Consider the following 15,467-nt stretch of genomic DNA (forward strand, 5'->3'; position numbering starts at 1 on the left):
AGAACCTGTCCCTGCTGCAGGCTGCTCTGTGTGGGCTGACCTCACTGACTGTTCAAGACTCCCTGAGTTATCTGAAACTCCAGAGAGAAGAAGTGTGGAAGTACCAGCAGGACAAAGGTTCAAATGGAGGCAGGCTGCCTCAACATTTTATTCACTTGGAAAACAAGACCTGTTCTTATATAAACAATACAGTTGTTATCATTAATTTCCTCACCTGTGTGATCAAAAAGACTCTTTCAAGTTTGATGGGGCTTGGCTACTAATCAAGTCCTTAAACACAGCTGATGGACCACCTACCCCTAGAAAGGCATGAGCAAGGGTGCAAAACCTCTCAGTGCACTGACAGAATTGGTCCTGAGTCCATACTGGAACTTAGCAAACAAATGGGATGACCAAAATTTACAAGGGAAATTTCTAGCTTATGTACTATTGTCATTTACAGTAAAAAAGAAAGAAAAAAATATTCATCTCTAGAGATTATTTACCTCGCAACCTAATAGTGCACTTGGAAATTACTGTACCCTAAAACAGCTCTGATAAGCAAAGATGAAACTCAAATAGCTAAAAGGGAACTAACAGAGCTCTTGCCTAGTATCAAATCCTGTTTTAAAGCTTTCTGCTCTTAAAGACATCCTGTTTATATATTTAATCAATGAACTGGATGTAAGAGAAAAAAAATGGCCTGCAATCTTCTTTAAAATGTGTATTTGCAAAGTTGGAGTTACTCAGCTTTTAAAACCAACAGAAAAACAGCTTGGGAAATTCTCCAAATTCCTGTTAGATCTTGTTTCTCTTTCTCTGTGAACAGTTTTCTGATTTTTTTTTTTCTGGGAACATACCATTGTTCAACGGTAGCCATTTAGAAAAGAAAATTCCCTCTTTTTTATGCTCTTTCCTTACCTGCATGTCATCAAAGAGACTCTGCCTCTGACAAAACTTTATGTCTGTGTTAGTTCTCCTGTCAAAATGAGCTTCTGGATAATGATATGAGATTCAGGAATTTCAGGGGATTGCTTTGTTTGTTTTAAGATCTGCTTGATTTAAAGTTCAATTGCAAGTCTTCTCCAAAGAGAAGAAGGACATGGGACAGGAGGAAATGTTTTGGATCACCAGTGTACTCAACTGGTCTTATGTGAAATACACAAGCTTCTTCCCAAAACTAAATGTCTTGCACACATACATGTCTACCTACAAAATTTCTCACATACAAAATTTCTCTGGAAGGTTATTCCTGAACATCTTTCTTCTGACAGTCAGAAAATTGTTCACATATATAGCTCAAAAATAAGTACAAATTCTGCCTATTTATTGTTCTACTAACACTACTTCTCTGTGATAGCTCTTTCCCTTACATGAACTTTACTCTGCTGTAATTACATAAACAGTGATTCATCACTCTTCAGACTTTGTCTAAAATAAAAACTTGTCTAAAATAAATAGAAAATAAAAGAAGTCTCAAAAAAACCAGATTCCTCATTCCTCTAATCTTCCCAGCAGCCCTTTTATGTGTCTGTACCACATAAAGATGTTGCTTCATCTTTCTTTATCATGGTTGAGCAGAAAGGTATGCAGTATTTCAGATGAGGTTTTTCCAGGCCCTTGCCTAATTACATTCATATTTCTCTCTTGAAGAACACAAATACACAAATAAAGGAATAACACCCTCACTATGCACCTGAATTCCTGTTTAACTTCCTTTTTGCTCCACTACATTGGTGCCTCAGCATCAGTTACTGACTAACAACTTTTTCCTTATTCATTCCATTTGCACTGTCACCTTGTGACAGAAATCCTTGTTAATAGTTCTTCACGTGACAGTATACTTTGCATTGTGGCAGGATGGGGGGTGGTCTCATACGGGTTCCCTTTCCCACAGAAGGCTGGACCAGATGACCTTTCGAGGTTCCTTCCAACATGGGCTGTTCTGTGACTCTGTGATTCTATGATTAATGGCATCTATGTTCTCTTCTGCATGCAGTCTCTTTTGTGTTATAGTTCAATCTTCTTCTGTAGTAATGGTTCCTTTGTACCCAAAGTCTTTACCAAAGATACTGAACAAGAGTGGTCTGTGATCAGTCCTTGAGAACCTCCATTTATGAACAATTTGTTAGCCTGATGGCTCCTTTTTCAAAATAACTTTTGCCATTTTTCTTCAGCTAGTTCCGTGGTTATTTTTCAATTCTTGTAAAACATCTCCAGCTGAAGCAATTGTATCTCATATAGCATTGCATCAAATATTTAAGCAGAGTCTTGTTGCTTATTCCTTATCCTCAATTATTTACCTAAGACAGATAACAGACTAGTATTTTCAAGATTTATTTTACAATGGGAAGACAAATTTTAATAGCTTATCCCAGGAGAGATTACTTATAACCCTTTCTTAGAATTTCAAAAGTTTTGATATTTTAATAATTTAGAATAATGAAAATATGACAACAACCTCACTGTGAGACAGTTAAAGGAGAAAGTTCTTCCAAATTATTGGAGACATCTATCCATACCGAGTTCTGAGTGGAATGGTCTGTGGTAGACTTAATGGGACTGTACTCGGATGGGTGTAGCAAGCTCTACTAGAAGTCTATAGAACTTACTAAATACATACAATAAAAGCCCTTCTACTGCAAAAGTAAAGCAAACAGTTATTACCAATGTCATTTTCTATTTGGCTTCGTGAAGAAGCTGCTTCAGGATGAGATAAGCTGTGACATTGTAGCATGGCAGTCATTCAGTACTAACTCCACAAATGAATGTTTTCATTCTATACCAAGACCTTTGTGGTTTAGCTTATCCACTTCTAAAGAGAACTATAATGATTCCCTTAGAGCAGACCAAACACATAACTAGTAGAGGACAGGTTATTTGCAAAAGCTATGCCAGCCATTTTAAGACTAGTCAAGCCTTTACGTTTGATGTCATGGTTTAAAAATTCTACAGCAAGAAAAAATTCCTGCTCTATCACTATGGATTTTTTCCATAGGAGCCATCTAGGAAAAAAAACCTGAATGAATGCCATAAATGGAGCATGCAATCCCGTGGATGACTGTTACTATGGTTTCTTTATTAAGAATTGCCCACTTCCAGTCAGCCTGTAGCTGTTCTTGAGTTAAATATTACCCAGTGAGTAAACATAGTGCTGCATGTCCCCTGAGGCAGCTGTAGGACTGTTTCTACTTCCAGTGAAATCAAGGTAAATTCCACATTTCTGCAAAGAATGAATTCCTTCACTCCCTTATGGATGCGTGCCCACAGCACATGCTGTCTGTACATGTAAATTGTTTCTCCAGTGACCACTTGACAGTAATCCAGGGTTTACAAACAGAAAATTCCTACCCTCCTATAAAGAGAATAACATTAGTTTTGTAACAGTAAATAAACCCACCACTTCTCCTGCTTGTCAGACATGTTTCCTTACTGTAAGAGGAGTTATATCACTGCACTGATGGGAAGAAGAGAAAAGGGATTTTTTTTAATGGTTGTTTTATCTATCACTTTCACTGACACAGAAATTCTAGACTGATTCAAATATGGAAACCCCAAATGCCATGCAGCAAAGCATTCATCTATGGACAGGAAACAGTATGGGTTTTATAGGCTAGGGTAAAGGTTATATCACTTTTAAGTACATTTTAAAAGACTGTACAGATGCTTTCCTTAATATTCAACTGACCAAACAGGCCACACATAAAAGCCTTTAATCATGTACAAGATATACCAGTGAAGTGCAATTTCTATATGCTTCTACAGATTAGCCTTGATAATCTGTAGAGATAGCCTCTAATACTGATTCCATTAAGTGATGTTGTCACCAAGCAATGTAGGAAGGGAAGGAAAAAGGAAGAAGGAAAAAAAAGTGGCACTGTACAAAGGCTACTGCAAATACCAAATGCAGATGAGATCAAGAGGCGTTGCAGAAGGAGCACTAAATGACAGTAACTGGTACCAGGGAAAAGAACAGAAAGACTGTAGAATAGGCTGTTTTAAATCTGTTTTTTAAAAAATGTACTTTTAGCAAAAGTTCTGGATGAGTACATGATGTTCACAGACATGAATGTAAAGTAGCAGTGGGAAGAAGCAAGACTTTCTAATAAGCTCTCTTGAGGTATAACAATTGATCTCTTTTATACTCACACAAACAATTTTGTGAAGTTTGACTTTGCCTTTCTGTTGATTTTTTTTTTTTAGTTTTGAAGGCTAAAATTATCTTTTTAAAATATGATAATTTTAAATCTGACCCAAACCCCAAAAGAAATTAATAGATAAATCACCAAATTGGACCCAGTCTGCTCCTGGAATGAATAATTTTATCTGTGGGTAAGTTTGCACTAAGCATTTTTCTTCTTCATCGGTCACAGAAAATACGAAAAAGAAATCCACACCAGCTGAATCTAGACAAACTGTAACCTTCTCTGTGAGCCTAAGAGGCAAAATTCAGCTTTCTCAGCAGCCCTCATCTACAATGAGCATCCACAAACAAAACTGCAATTCACAGTATGCCTCACATGAACCACAACCCGAACGTATAAAAGATCTTCCCTACATATCTGATTCTGAAAATCGTGTGAATGCAATACAGACCACATTTTTGTGGGGAACAAGTTAAACCAACTGGAAGCTTTCTGAAGCTAGAGTATGTCAAGTGGTACTTTAGCCATATATAGGTATGAAACATTTTTTGTGATGGTGTAATACTCTGCTGCAAAAGGAGAGGTTAGGATTTGAAAAAACTCTCTGTTGTTCCTTCACAAATGGGCCTTTTCCTTTCTGTTCTCCTTTCTGGTTCCCTATTCACGTAACAATTATCCCAGGCTCCAGAACATACTTTCTGTTTTGAGACTTCCTGTAAATCAATATTCTTATGAGCAGCTCCTGCAAAGAGTGTAATCAGTATGTATACATACCGATTGCTTAGGGGTACATAAGCCTGTGCTTTAACAGTTTGTTGTCCTTTTTGACCTATGATTCAGCCTTTACGTTAATTCTACGAATATATCAAAATGTTTGAATTATTTGCCTTGGGACACCCATTTTGCTCACTTCTTTTACTTGAGGATCCCAGCTGCCTTTGAACATTAGTCACACAGTATCCTGATTGGCAAGATGCCTCGGTTAATCTATCAAACAGAAGAATGATGCAAAAGGCCCTTTGGAAATATTGCTGGGGAAAAAAAGTGACGCAAGAAATTAAGGAGGAAGAAGCAGTCCAGGCTCCAGAGGGTTCAAAGCCGGCTGTTAGTAATGGAAATGATCCACAGGCTAGAGCTACACCCTGTGGTTGTGGGAAGAAACTGGGGAGAGTGAGGGCCCACGCAAGGCTCCTAGTTCTTCCAAAGAAGAGCAACATAACCTTGGAGTTGGGTTGCTGTTGCCATCACAAAACATTTCTGTGAATTCAGCTGTCTTCCTCTGTACACTCCAAGGCAGAAATCATGGACTAGAACTTTTATGGCAGAACAAGAATAGTGTTTGCTGATGAGGAGTGTACAGTAGAACTTGGATATGCCAAATGATAAACTGGAGTCAGTTTCTAGACAGATGTATACCCAGTTATGAGATGTGAGACATTCTCCCTCTGCCTCCATCCTAAGCTATAATGAATTTTTCCAGAGTGAACGTTGTTAATTTCCATCATGCTTCATTACACCTTCTTCATTACATTTCATCCTTCTTCATTACATCTCTATTCTGCCCAAATTACACAGTGGCAGCCAGGGCCTGAATGAATGTGGATGTGTTGATGAAGATGCTCAAGACAGCTTCCTTTCTTAAGGGTGACACGAATTCTTTTGGGAACAACCTAACGAAATATTTAAAGAAGTCAACAGCTCATGCCTATTATCTTCAGTTTCTAGCCTAAAACAATGTCCAAGAGGCAGAGCTGACTACATCATTTCCCCAGTTCTACCTTGGCAGTGATTAGCAATGCAACATTCTACTAAAGAAGCTTAAACAAAACCAAAAAAAATCAGACATTTCAGATCATGTTTTGCTGATAAACACTGTGATCCTGGCAAGGGGAGAAATTAATCCCAGGAGTTGAACTTAAAAAAAATCCAAATGCTGAAGTGAGAGAGTTGGCAAAGGGGTGGAGCTTTTTATATCCAAAGACGCTCTTTGACTGGAAAATACTATGAGAAAAACCCTCTTTGCTGGATTCCAGGCTACAGCACTCACATTTCTAGAGCTTGACACTAATAAGAATCTTCAGAGAAAGCAAACACATTTTTCTGTACATTTCCCATTGACATTGTCATACTTCTTTTTTGTAACTAAAAAGAAAAATTTAAAGAAAACAAAGTTTTTCTTGCAAGCAGTTATCAACCACCTTCAGGGTGGACACATGCTTACTGAACTCAAAATGCTTACTGAACTCAATTTGTTCTATCCATGGTCATAGTTTTTTAGTAGCAATAAGCAAGATGAAGGAAGGATAAAGATATTTGCTCATTTCCAGTGGGTGCCTAAAAAGAGTAAATTTTAAAATCTGATTTTTAAAACAATGTGAAAACCAGCTAATTCTGCTTTTCTTCGACACAGAGCAGACAATCAGCATTAGAAACTGGTCAAGCCATATTTTGGGATATAAAACACTCCAAGAACTAATGTCAGCAGAGCTGATTTGGGTTAACAAAGAAATAGATAAGAAAACTCTTTTGTTACACACACTTCAAAAGAGGAACAAATGAAAAGGTGACAAGCAAATGATAGAACAACTGATGAGAAGATTAGCATTAGACTTTGGATTTGACCAGCAAAGAAACAGAGATGTTGTAAAGACATTGATTATTGAAAAAGTTGGAGAACATAATAAAGATGGGACATGGCTTTTATTAACCAAACGTGTTTAGCCAGATAAAAAACAGCAGCCAGAATATGATATACATGGATGACAAGTTACAAAGGGTCACTGGCAGCAGACGTGCAGGAGAAAGGCATCCCAGTCCGAGGTCAGCACTTTTCCCTGTATACATTCCATCGCTTGATAGTGGGCTGCACGGCACTTTGACATTTCTGAATGCAAAACCATGGCTTGAGGTTCTACCAAATAAGAAGTTGCTCTTCCAATTATCTTTTTTCCTACTGGTGTTATCCTGAGATTCAGAGGACTATAACACTTCAACGTGGAGAAGAGCTGCGTGGTCAAGTCCAGACCTCTTAGATGGAAGACTTGCACCATGAGTAGGCAGTTCTTGAACAGTCCTGTAAATGGCACTTCCACACATCATATTTAAAGGTGATTGAGGAGAGCACTCATCTTGGCAGGCAGCTGGCAAGTGCATCAGGCCGTGGTATGGTCACAAAGTTCATGGTGCAGTGCAATAGTGGACAGATCTTTTCATGATCCTTCAACACTTCACTCAAGTGTTTCATTTCATCTGTTAGCTTTCCAATTTCTCTTTTTAAGGAGGTATTTTCTTGCTCAAGAGACTCATATTCCTGGAAGGAGGGGAAAGAAAAATAATTTAGTCAAAACATTTATTTCAGTGCTTCCACCTTGAGTACATTCACATAACTGTGTGGTTTCCTACTACAACATGCAAAATGCTAAGGAAAGACAGACACAGCCTGGGTGCTGTAACAGGGCAAGTGCTTTATGACCTGTGCCCTGACCACACTGCAATTTCTCTTGTGACCCTGAAAACCAGGAAGTGCTGCTGGCCCTCAGGAGTCCCCCAGTAGCCCAGGGCTGCAGGCATGCATGCGTAGCTGTGTCCCCTTCCAGCCCCGGGCTGCCTCTGCTGGGAAGGGCTGAGCTGGACTCTGCACTGTCAGATCAGAGAAAATGAAAGCACTGACTGCAGATAGATGCTGGGAAAACCCGGTGCCTGGCATTGCTGGTGAGAAAACAGCAGCCCTTGCCTTGGGCCAGTGCAGGGAAAAGCCATTTACCCCAGAGCCAGTTGAGATGCACACCTAGCACAAGGTGTCCAGTGCTCTCCTCCAGGCTGGCCAGAGCTTGTAGCTCCCTGCCTAGATGCCTGAGAACTCAGGAGCAGGAGGAGGGGAGTGTTATGCCAGCTGGTTGCCAGACTCACTTTGTCACCACAAGGCCTTGGTTATCCCTGACCTGTGCTGCTTTTGAGCTAAGGCTTCTCTGGCAATAAATAAGCTGCTGCTAACTGCAGGGGAGTTTCGAGTTGCTCTGCAGCCTGCATCTGTGATGGATGCAAGGCTCCCATGTCACATTTTTTGATAACTGCATGTCTCAAGTGTTCCTGCTGCCAAGTCTTCTCATCCCAAAGAGAAGAGAACTAGAGGTTCAGAGTCAGCCCACTGAAAACTTGCAAGTGTCTCGCTGCTGGCCCAAGGCTCAACACTCACTCAATCTCACCTCCCTGGGAAAGCTTCAGAGCAAACTTCAAAGCCTACACATGCCTTAAAAGGCTTGTTTCTCAGGCAGGAGGGAGAGCCTCTCATGCAATGGTCCTCTGGGCAGCCTGGCACTGCCTCTGCTACCCTTTGCAGCAGAACTTTGGATTCCTTGCCCTCCCTCACACCCCTCCTCTCACACACAGAGTAAAACAGGCACAGTTCTCCTAACACACTACTGTACCCAAACTCCAGCCAAGTGTCCAACACTGATTCTGGTTGTGCTCATCTCTTGTTGCCCCAAACCCCATGGGGTTGAGTTTTGGAATGTGTTACTCTTGCATTTCTCTGTCCCATTTTCAGGGGTGAGACTATCAAATTGTTCTTCCTAAGAATGAATGCCTATTCAACCAGATCTGCCTGCAGCCGGAAAACCTGTGTGCCTGATAATGAAGATTCCCAGCAGAAGGAAGATGCTCAGGTCCAGGAGGAATATTTGAGAGGTTGCAGTATGGCACAGGGCTCAGAAATTATTCCAAAAAAGCCAGGGGTTACCCCTTTACAGAAGTACTCTGCACCTGGCTTTTTCAGGCGCTGACTCAGAGGAGATCTGGGAAAAACCAAACCCAAAACTCCCCATGTTGTCCCTCTTGGTCTCTCATGACTGTTGGTAGATCCTTCCACACTGAGAAAGACAAAAAGCCTGTGATGAACCTTCAGAGCTGAACAACTGACTGAGCCACAGTTGCAGCAGCAAAACTAACACTTACCCTAAAAACTGACACCCCAAAAGCTGACACTGACCTGGCTACAACAGAAGCATTTTTGTGTGAGGCAACATCCAAAACCAGAGAAAGGGGATTCCTGTCCTCCAATGTTTGTACTGGGGACACAAGAAAGCTACACTGTGTTGTGATATTAAGAGTTTCTAGAAGAATCAGTTACTTTTTTTTTTTTTGGAAACATAAAATGTTATTTATCAGAGCATACAAGTACAAGAGCTAATCGAGCCAAGCTCTCACAGTTGCAGGTGATAAAGTTCCTACAAGTCCTTTTCAACTGTGTATTCTGGGGACCATGTTGATTAGTGGCCGTGGTAGCACCATAGTTATAGAACTGATTCAGATCAGCACTGCCACTGCATGGTCGTCTCCTCCTCCATCGCCTTCTCCCTTGTAAGACAACAAGGATTCATCTACTACCACAGCAAATAGGGCAAACTTAACACTAATCCAGAGGAAAATGGGTATGTTTCAGCACAGAGGAAGCCTGTGATCCCATTCATTGGGTGGTCACAGGAACAGCAAACGAGGGAGATTGAGGTGAGGGCAGGACCATGTCTCTCTCCCCGGTAGTGTCCCTGATGGCAGAGCTGCACTGTCAACAGGAGCATCAATATCTGGGAGTTCCCAGCTAGGCATCCCACAGCCCACCTGTCTCTGCCTCACACCCACAGCTCTCTGAGCTGGGTTAACATGAAGACTGGCTCACACCTGCTTAAGAATTCCCATTTACTGTAAAGTCCTGTGCTCAATACCCGAGCTGTGCCTGCAAAACACCAAGTACCCATTCACCTCGTGAAGTTTATCTGCTTTCTGAGTTTGCTTCTTCCGGCTCCTCTGTGCAGCAACTCGATTTTTTTCTCTTCTCCTTACCTTCCTGTCATCTTCTTCATGACTCTGGAACACATCAGCCAGAAACACTTTGTTAGTTTTTAAAGTGCATATGGAGATGCCCTAATTCAGGTGTGCAACTGTTTCTGGGAACGAGCATATACTCTAAATTTCACAGTACGGACCGCCGGCATCCCACTGATCCCATAGTCACTGCAAAGGGCAGAGCATCGCCCTGACCCACTGCACAGGTGGGACCCGAGGTGGAGGGATGGAAGCCCGCAGGGCTGCCCGGGGGGAAGCCGCAGAGCCCCGCGGGCACACGCGCTACCGCCGATGGGGGAACGTGGGCACCGCCGGCACCCGCGGCAGGAACCTGCCCAGCAGGCAGCACTTGACACCTGCTTCGCCCCAGCGCTGCCGACGGGGCGGAGGTGCGAGCAGCGCGGAGGGAAGCCGGGCTCCCGCTGTTCCCGCGCCCGCTGTCGGCGGGGCAGCCCAGCTCCCTTCCCGGATGCCTGCGCCCGTGGAAAACCCTCTGACCGCGCCTTGCCCCGGCGGCTGGCAGCTTTCCGCGCACCGCCGGCGGTTCGCCCGCTCTCCTACCTGGAAGAGCCAGCACCGCGGCCGCCTCCCGGGAAAAGAAGTGCCGATGGCCAGGAGCAGCGGGCACCCCCGAGGCGGCGCTGCCCGGCGTGACTCACCCCCATGTGCCCGCCCGCCTGCAGCGCAGAGCCCCTCGGCCCGGCCCTACCTGCTGGCTGCCCTCGGCCGCCGCGCCCCGGGGCAGCGCGCTGGCCCCCGCCGCAGCCGCCGGGACGGCGCACGACATCCCGCCGCTGCGGAGCCGCCGGCAGGGCTCCCCCGGCCCGCGGGGGGTGGGATACAGGGTAGGGGAGGGCAGGGAGTAGAAGGACAGGGCGGGCTGGGGCGGGACAGGGCAGGGGACGCACCGCCCCGGCACCTGGCAGCCGGCACCCCCCGGCCCGGGGGCGGAGCTGCCGCCCCGCCGCCCGCATGGCCCTCACATGGCGCCCGCCGGGAGCCGCGCCGCGCCCGCGGAACTGGGAACCCCGGGGCCGCCCGGATCCCCCGGTCCGCACTGCTCGCCCCCAGGCCTGAGCCCCCGGCGACGGCAAGAGCGTCCAGTCCCCGGGACCGCCGGGGCTGCTCAGCCCCCGGGAGCCGGGGGAAAGCCCGCACCCCTGGGGCACGGCGCTGCCGGGCAGGAGCTGCCTGTAAATCCCCCGGAGAGCCCCGGCCCCTGGGGCCGGCTGGGCTCGACGCCCCTCCGGGCGGCCCGACTCGCTCTTTCGCCTGCAAGAAATAAGCTCCCCGCAGTTTCCCTTCTCCCCGAATTTCCTGCCGGCGGCGGTGCCGGGAGGTCAGGCTGCCCCCCTGGGAGCCGGCTGTGCCCCCCCATGTGTCCCGCTCCCGGCTCACCTCCGACCGCTCCTGCCCGCCGCGCTCCTGAGACATCGGCTCGCGGCGGGAGCTCCAGATACGGGACAGCCGGCTCAGCCCGGGGTCGTGGGCGTGAGGACACGGCATCCGTGCTGGGATAAAGAGATTTTCACTTTCGCTACTCGCCCTGTTCCTTTAAATAATAAGGAAATGCCACAGACTTCTTGTAAAGGCGAAGCCAGACAGGGATTGCTGAAAACACAGTTGCTGCAGACAAAAATCTCTCTGTTTCGCTATTCTGTCGAGAGTATTTTAACAGACTTAACAATGTTTCTTTTACCCTTCTGAATACCTTCCTTGCATTTTAATTGCACTGTTACCTTGGCCTTCTGCTCTGAAAGGGATGTTTGCACTGACAGGTACTTCAACAACATCCATGCTCTACGGCAGTATTTGTAACTAATGTGCCCTCCTGACTGTGCTCTACTGACAGGGGCAAACACATGGACATGCAAGGAGGGTACACGCCCCCAAACTGCAGGGCAGTCAGTCATAAAGCCCCAGGTATCTTAATAAATCAGATACTTCCCTATTTTTCTGGTTTCCTCAGAAGCCTGAGTCATCTAGCTTAGACGAAGATGAGGTTAAAATGTTTGAAAAGTGAGTAAATACAGACTATCCTTTCAGGAAGATCTGGCTAACAGTTCATGCTGAAGGTGAGAGAACTGTGCTGCGCGGGAGTCCAAGAGTCAAACCGAAGTCTGCACTCTGCCACAGGTTTCCTGGTAGGCTCTGGGATCATCAGATGACTGAAAGACCTGAGCATGACTTCCCTGGTGGGAAGCATTTCTCCCCAGTTGTTCCACCTCAAAGCAGCTTGTGTCTCCATCTTCCAGGCTACCCACAACTTTGCTTTTGCACTTTCTCAGAGCTCCTCCAATCCCAGAGGAGCTCTGAGAAGCTGTGAGTCTCTCCCACCCTTATAGCCATGGGGACCACAACTGCGATGGGCACCCTTGCCAAAATACCCTGACCTCAGCTACGTCCCCAGGCTGCACTGGGTCTCCCACACATCATACAGGATGTTCCTTGGTTTCTTTAAAATCATTTTTGCTTCTTTTCTCCTTTCCTCTGTCATCTAACATGCCGAGAGCAGGATGTTCACCAAGGGGGTGCTCATGGAGGTGGCAGAAGGTGTGGGTTCAGTGCCATTCTCCAGCTGAGGGGATCCAAACCGGCATCTCCTGGAAGGCAGTCCTAGCCACCAGGCAGTGAGTTATTAGAGGGTGAATTGCTCTCAACTGCTCCTTCAAAACAGTGAAACAGTCCAATTTTGCATTAACTACACGTCATGCACTTAAAGAAGTGTGGGCACAAGCAGAGACTTAATCGGGACAGTTGCATAAAAAGGAGCAACTGAACTCTTGCTGCCTTTGTAGCTAAAGCACAGTTGAAATTAACAGGACTAGGAGCTGGTATTTTTGTCAGCTCAGAGAACAGGTATAGTCTTTTGCAATAAAACCCATGAATCATGCAGATGAAACACCTCAACAGCCCTTCAGTGTGATCTGTGGGACAACAAAGCCTGTTCCACAGAGAGACTTTAGAACTGATCCCACATGAAGCTCTCGGGCTGTTCTAGGAGCAGTGCTGCCAAGCATGCAGCCAGCAGCTGCAGAATAAGGTTTCCAGGACACCACAAGTATGGGACAAGCCAGGGGTTCAGTACCCTTGAGCCTGAATAGTCTGTTCTTGTTCAGAACAAATGGCAAAGGAAATGACAAGTCAAAATTTGCTTGTGGGAACAAGTTTCTACTTAGTATTAAAGCTATCTCTGGTACATCTGTAGAAATGCCTACACAGTAATTCCAGGTAGTGCAGCAGTAAAGGCAGAGTGTTTCTGTGCAGGAGAGAAAACAAACCCAGAAAGCAGCCTAGTCAGCTGAGTTTACATTTTATAATGGCAGTTAATCAGTGAATTTTGTCTGCACTGAAGCAGCCTACACACACACACAGACTAGAGTCACTGATTGCAGCGTAGCACAGCATGGCTCTTCTAGAGAAAGGCACAGATCACAACTGGATCTCAGAGCGCTGTCAGTGTCCACATGAAGATTTATAGGAGAGGAGCTTCCCTGCACCATTTGTAATCCCCTTTGTTCAGAAACCATACACAGCAAAAGTGTGCTTGGATACTGCTCCAATTTCCAAGTTTTTCTCGGGTGGGGATGGCCCAGCCTCACCAGCAATAAGCACCTCACAGACAGCACATACTAACGAACAGTGAGATGTGCCACCTCACCCCAAAAGGCGGAGAAATGCAAACTCAGTTTGCAAATGTTGCCAAGCATCCATCGCCATTGAGCTGTCTTACAAAATTCAAAGGCTATATAAAGAAAAACTACCAGACATTTCTTGATGCAATACTGATTCGCCCCAAGTTAAAAATAAGAAGTTTGGATGTTGTGACATTTCAGTAGAAGCCTGATTAGACACTTGTCTTGCACAACACTGCCAATTCCTATGAAAAGTTAACTGAAGGACATAAGGCTACTGGAATGGGGAAAAAATGAAGTCTTTTGTGTATTTCTGCTAGTGGGAAGAACAGATCCCAGGCACAGCTAGCTGCATGTATCAGTGGCTGTAGAAAATTTTAATAACCATTTGAAAACCACCTGAACATTCAAGTGAATATTCAAGTGTTGAGTTTAGCTCATCACAGAAGTTGTATTTAAAGGGAAGTTCTGTGACACCTTCTAGTGCTGCTTGGCCAAAAGTAGTCATCAAGAGATTTTAAAATTCATAGTTTTTATGTTGCACTTAGAATCTTGACTGGTTTATCTTTCTTTACACTATTCATTTGGCCAGGGGTTCCAGATGCATTTGTTTTCTTTTTCCACTCAGTATAGTTGAAACAAAGGCCATGGAACAAAGCCCAGCTGCCCTAGCTCGGGGCATCCATTCCCACTTACTTCAAATCCTGCACAGACCAACTATCCCACAATCTCTTAACATGAACACACACTGTAGCATGAATCCAGTAATTCTCTTATTAAGTCTTCATCCACAGTGCTCTCTCTGTATTTTGTAAGGATTTTGTCCTACCTTGGGCATTTTTGATGGGACTCCTTCAAAGAGATGCACCTATTTTCTGTACTTACCTATTATTCGCAGAGAAGAGCAGAGAATCTTCCTATTAACAGAGAAAATGTTCAAGTACTATAATGGTAGCCATGCAAAATCCTGCAGGGCTCACTTTGTCTGGGAACACTCAAAGAGTATCGGTGGATCTTGGTGAAGAAAGCCATGGTGGGGATTTTCAACGCCGCAGAGCACAGGCACTCAAAGCAGCTAAAATAGCAAGTTGCTGCGTGAAAAGCCATCTCAGTCACACGTTCCACAACTCTGCACCTCCAGTCCCTCTCACATCCTGTCCTCTCTTACATTAGATGCTTTGTAGCCCTGAGATTAATAACAGCCATGAGTTCAAAGGCAGTAAATGGAACTGCTTCAGTTACTCAAGCCAAAATTTAACTGTCTTCTGAAGTACGCTCACTGCTCAGTCACCATCTATTCCAGGATTAGAACTGACAACGTTATCTGAAACTCTGATCTTCCTCAATTGATTTTATTTACTTCATATAAAAACACACATTTGTATTTACAAGAATGACGGGGAAAATATTTACATATGATTACATACATCAAGTCTAATAACGATGCTAAAATCTGTCACGTTCTATTGAGAATTTTCAGTCTCAAACATCGGGTTGGACCTATCTTCTTACCACAGTACATTTCATTAATAAAGCATCTAAAAACCCCCTCCATTTACTGTGTAAGGAATGTTACATATCAGCACGTGGAACTATAAACCAGAAAAGTTTATAAATAGTTAAGGCACAATGCTCAATCTAGTAATACTGTGCAATCCTCTAGGTACTGATGGGTAAAGAAAACAAAAGTGAGCAAGCTCAACTGAATACCATTTACTGGTACCCTGTACTGATCTTTAGAGTTTAGTCAAACATCAGAAATGCATACACGACCCAAGTCAAGATCCTATAATGTGTAGACACAGTGCCCAGGAAACCCCCAGACTGCATAATTGGATTACATGAAATGAAACATCACACCCTAAAA

General features: G+C 44.5%; 1 protein-coding gene across 2 annotated transcripts; it reads right to left on the reverse strand.

Moving 5' to 3' along the window:
• Positions 1-6,805: 6,805 nt before the first annotated feature.
• On the reverse strand, positions 6,806-11,471 carry BATF3 (basic leucine zipper ATF-like transcription factor 3). 2 transcript variants are annotated; one of them, XM_051782839.1, is made up of 3 exons: positions 11,364-11,471; positions 9,882-9,986; positions 6,806-7,434 (listed from the first exon to the last, which is right to left on the reverse strand). In XM_051782839.1, the coding sequence occupies exons 1-3, from the start codon at positions 11,469-11,471 to the stop codon at positions 7,249-7,251; spliced, it is 399 nt and encodes a 132-aa protein (XP_051638799.1). In that variant the 3' UTR covers positions 6,806-7,248. The 2 variants fall into 2 exon arrangements, with proteins under 2 accessions (XP_051638799.1, XP_051638800.1); XM_051782840.1 differs by lacking the exon at positions 11,364-11,471 and adding an exon at positions 10,675-10,752.
• Positions 11,472-15,467: the final 3,996 nt, after the last annotated feature.

The sequence above is a fragment of the Manacus candei genome, unplaced genomic scaffold (genome assembly GCF_025592945.1).
Source record: "Manacus candei isolate 608988 ecotype Guabito, Panama unplaced genomic scaffold, ASM2559294v1 h1tg000017l, whole genome shotgun sequence".
NCBI classification, from domain to species: domain Eukaryota; kingdom Metazoa; phylum Chordata; class Aves; order Passeriformes; family Pipridae; genus Manacus; species Manacus candei.

Coding starts and splice junctions, on each gene's coding strand:
- BATF3 (XM_051782839.1), bottom strand. CDS start 11,471: ATGCCGTGTCCTCACGCCCACGACCCCGGGCTGAGCCGGCTGTCCCGT. Junction 9,987..11,363: donor GCGGGCAGGAGCGGTCGGAG/GTGAGCCGGGAG, acceptor GATGTGTTCCAG/AGTCATGAAGAAGATGACAG. Junction 7,435..9,881: donor AAGCAGATAAACTTCACGAG/GTGAATGGGTAC, acceptor CCCTCCTTCCAG/GAATATGAGTCTCTTGAGCA.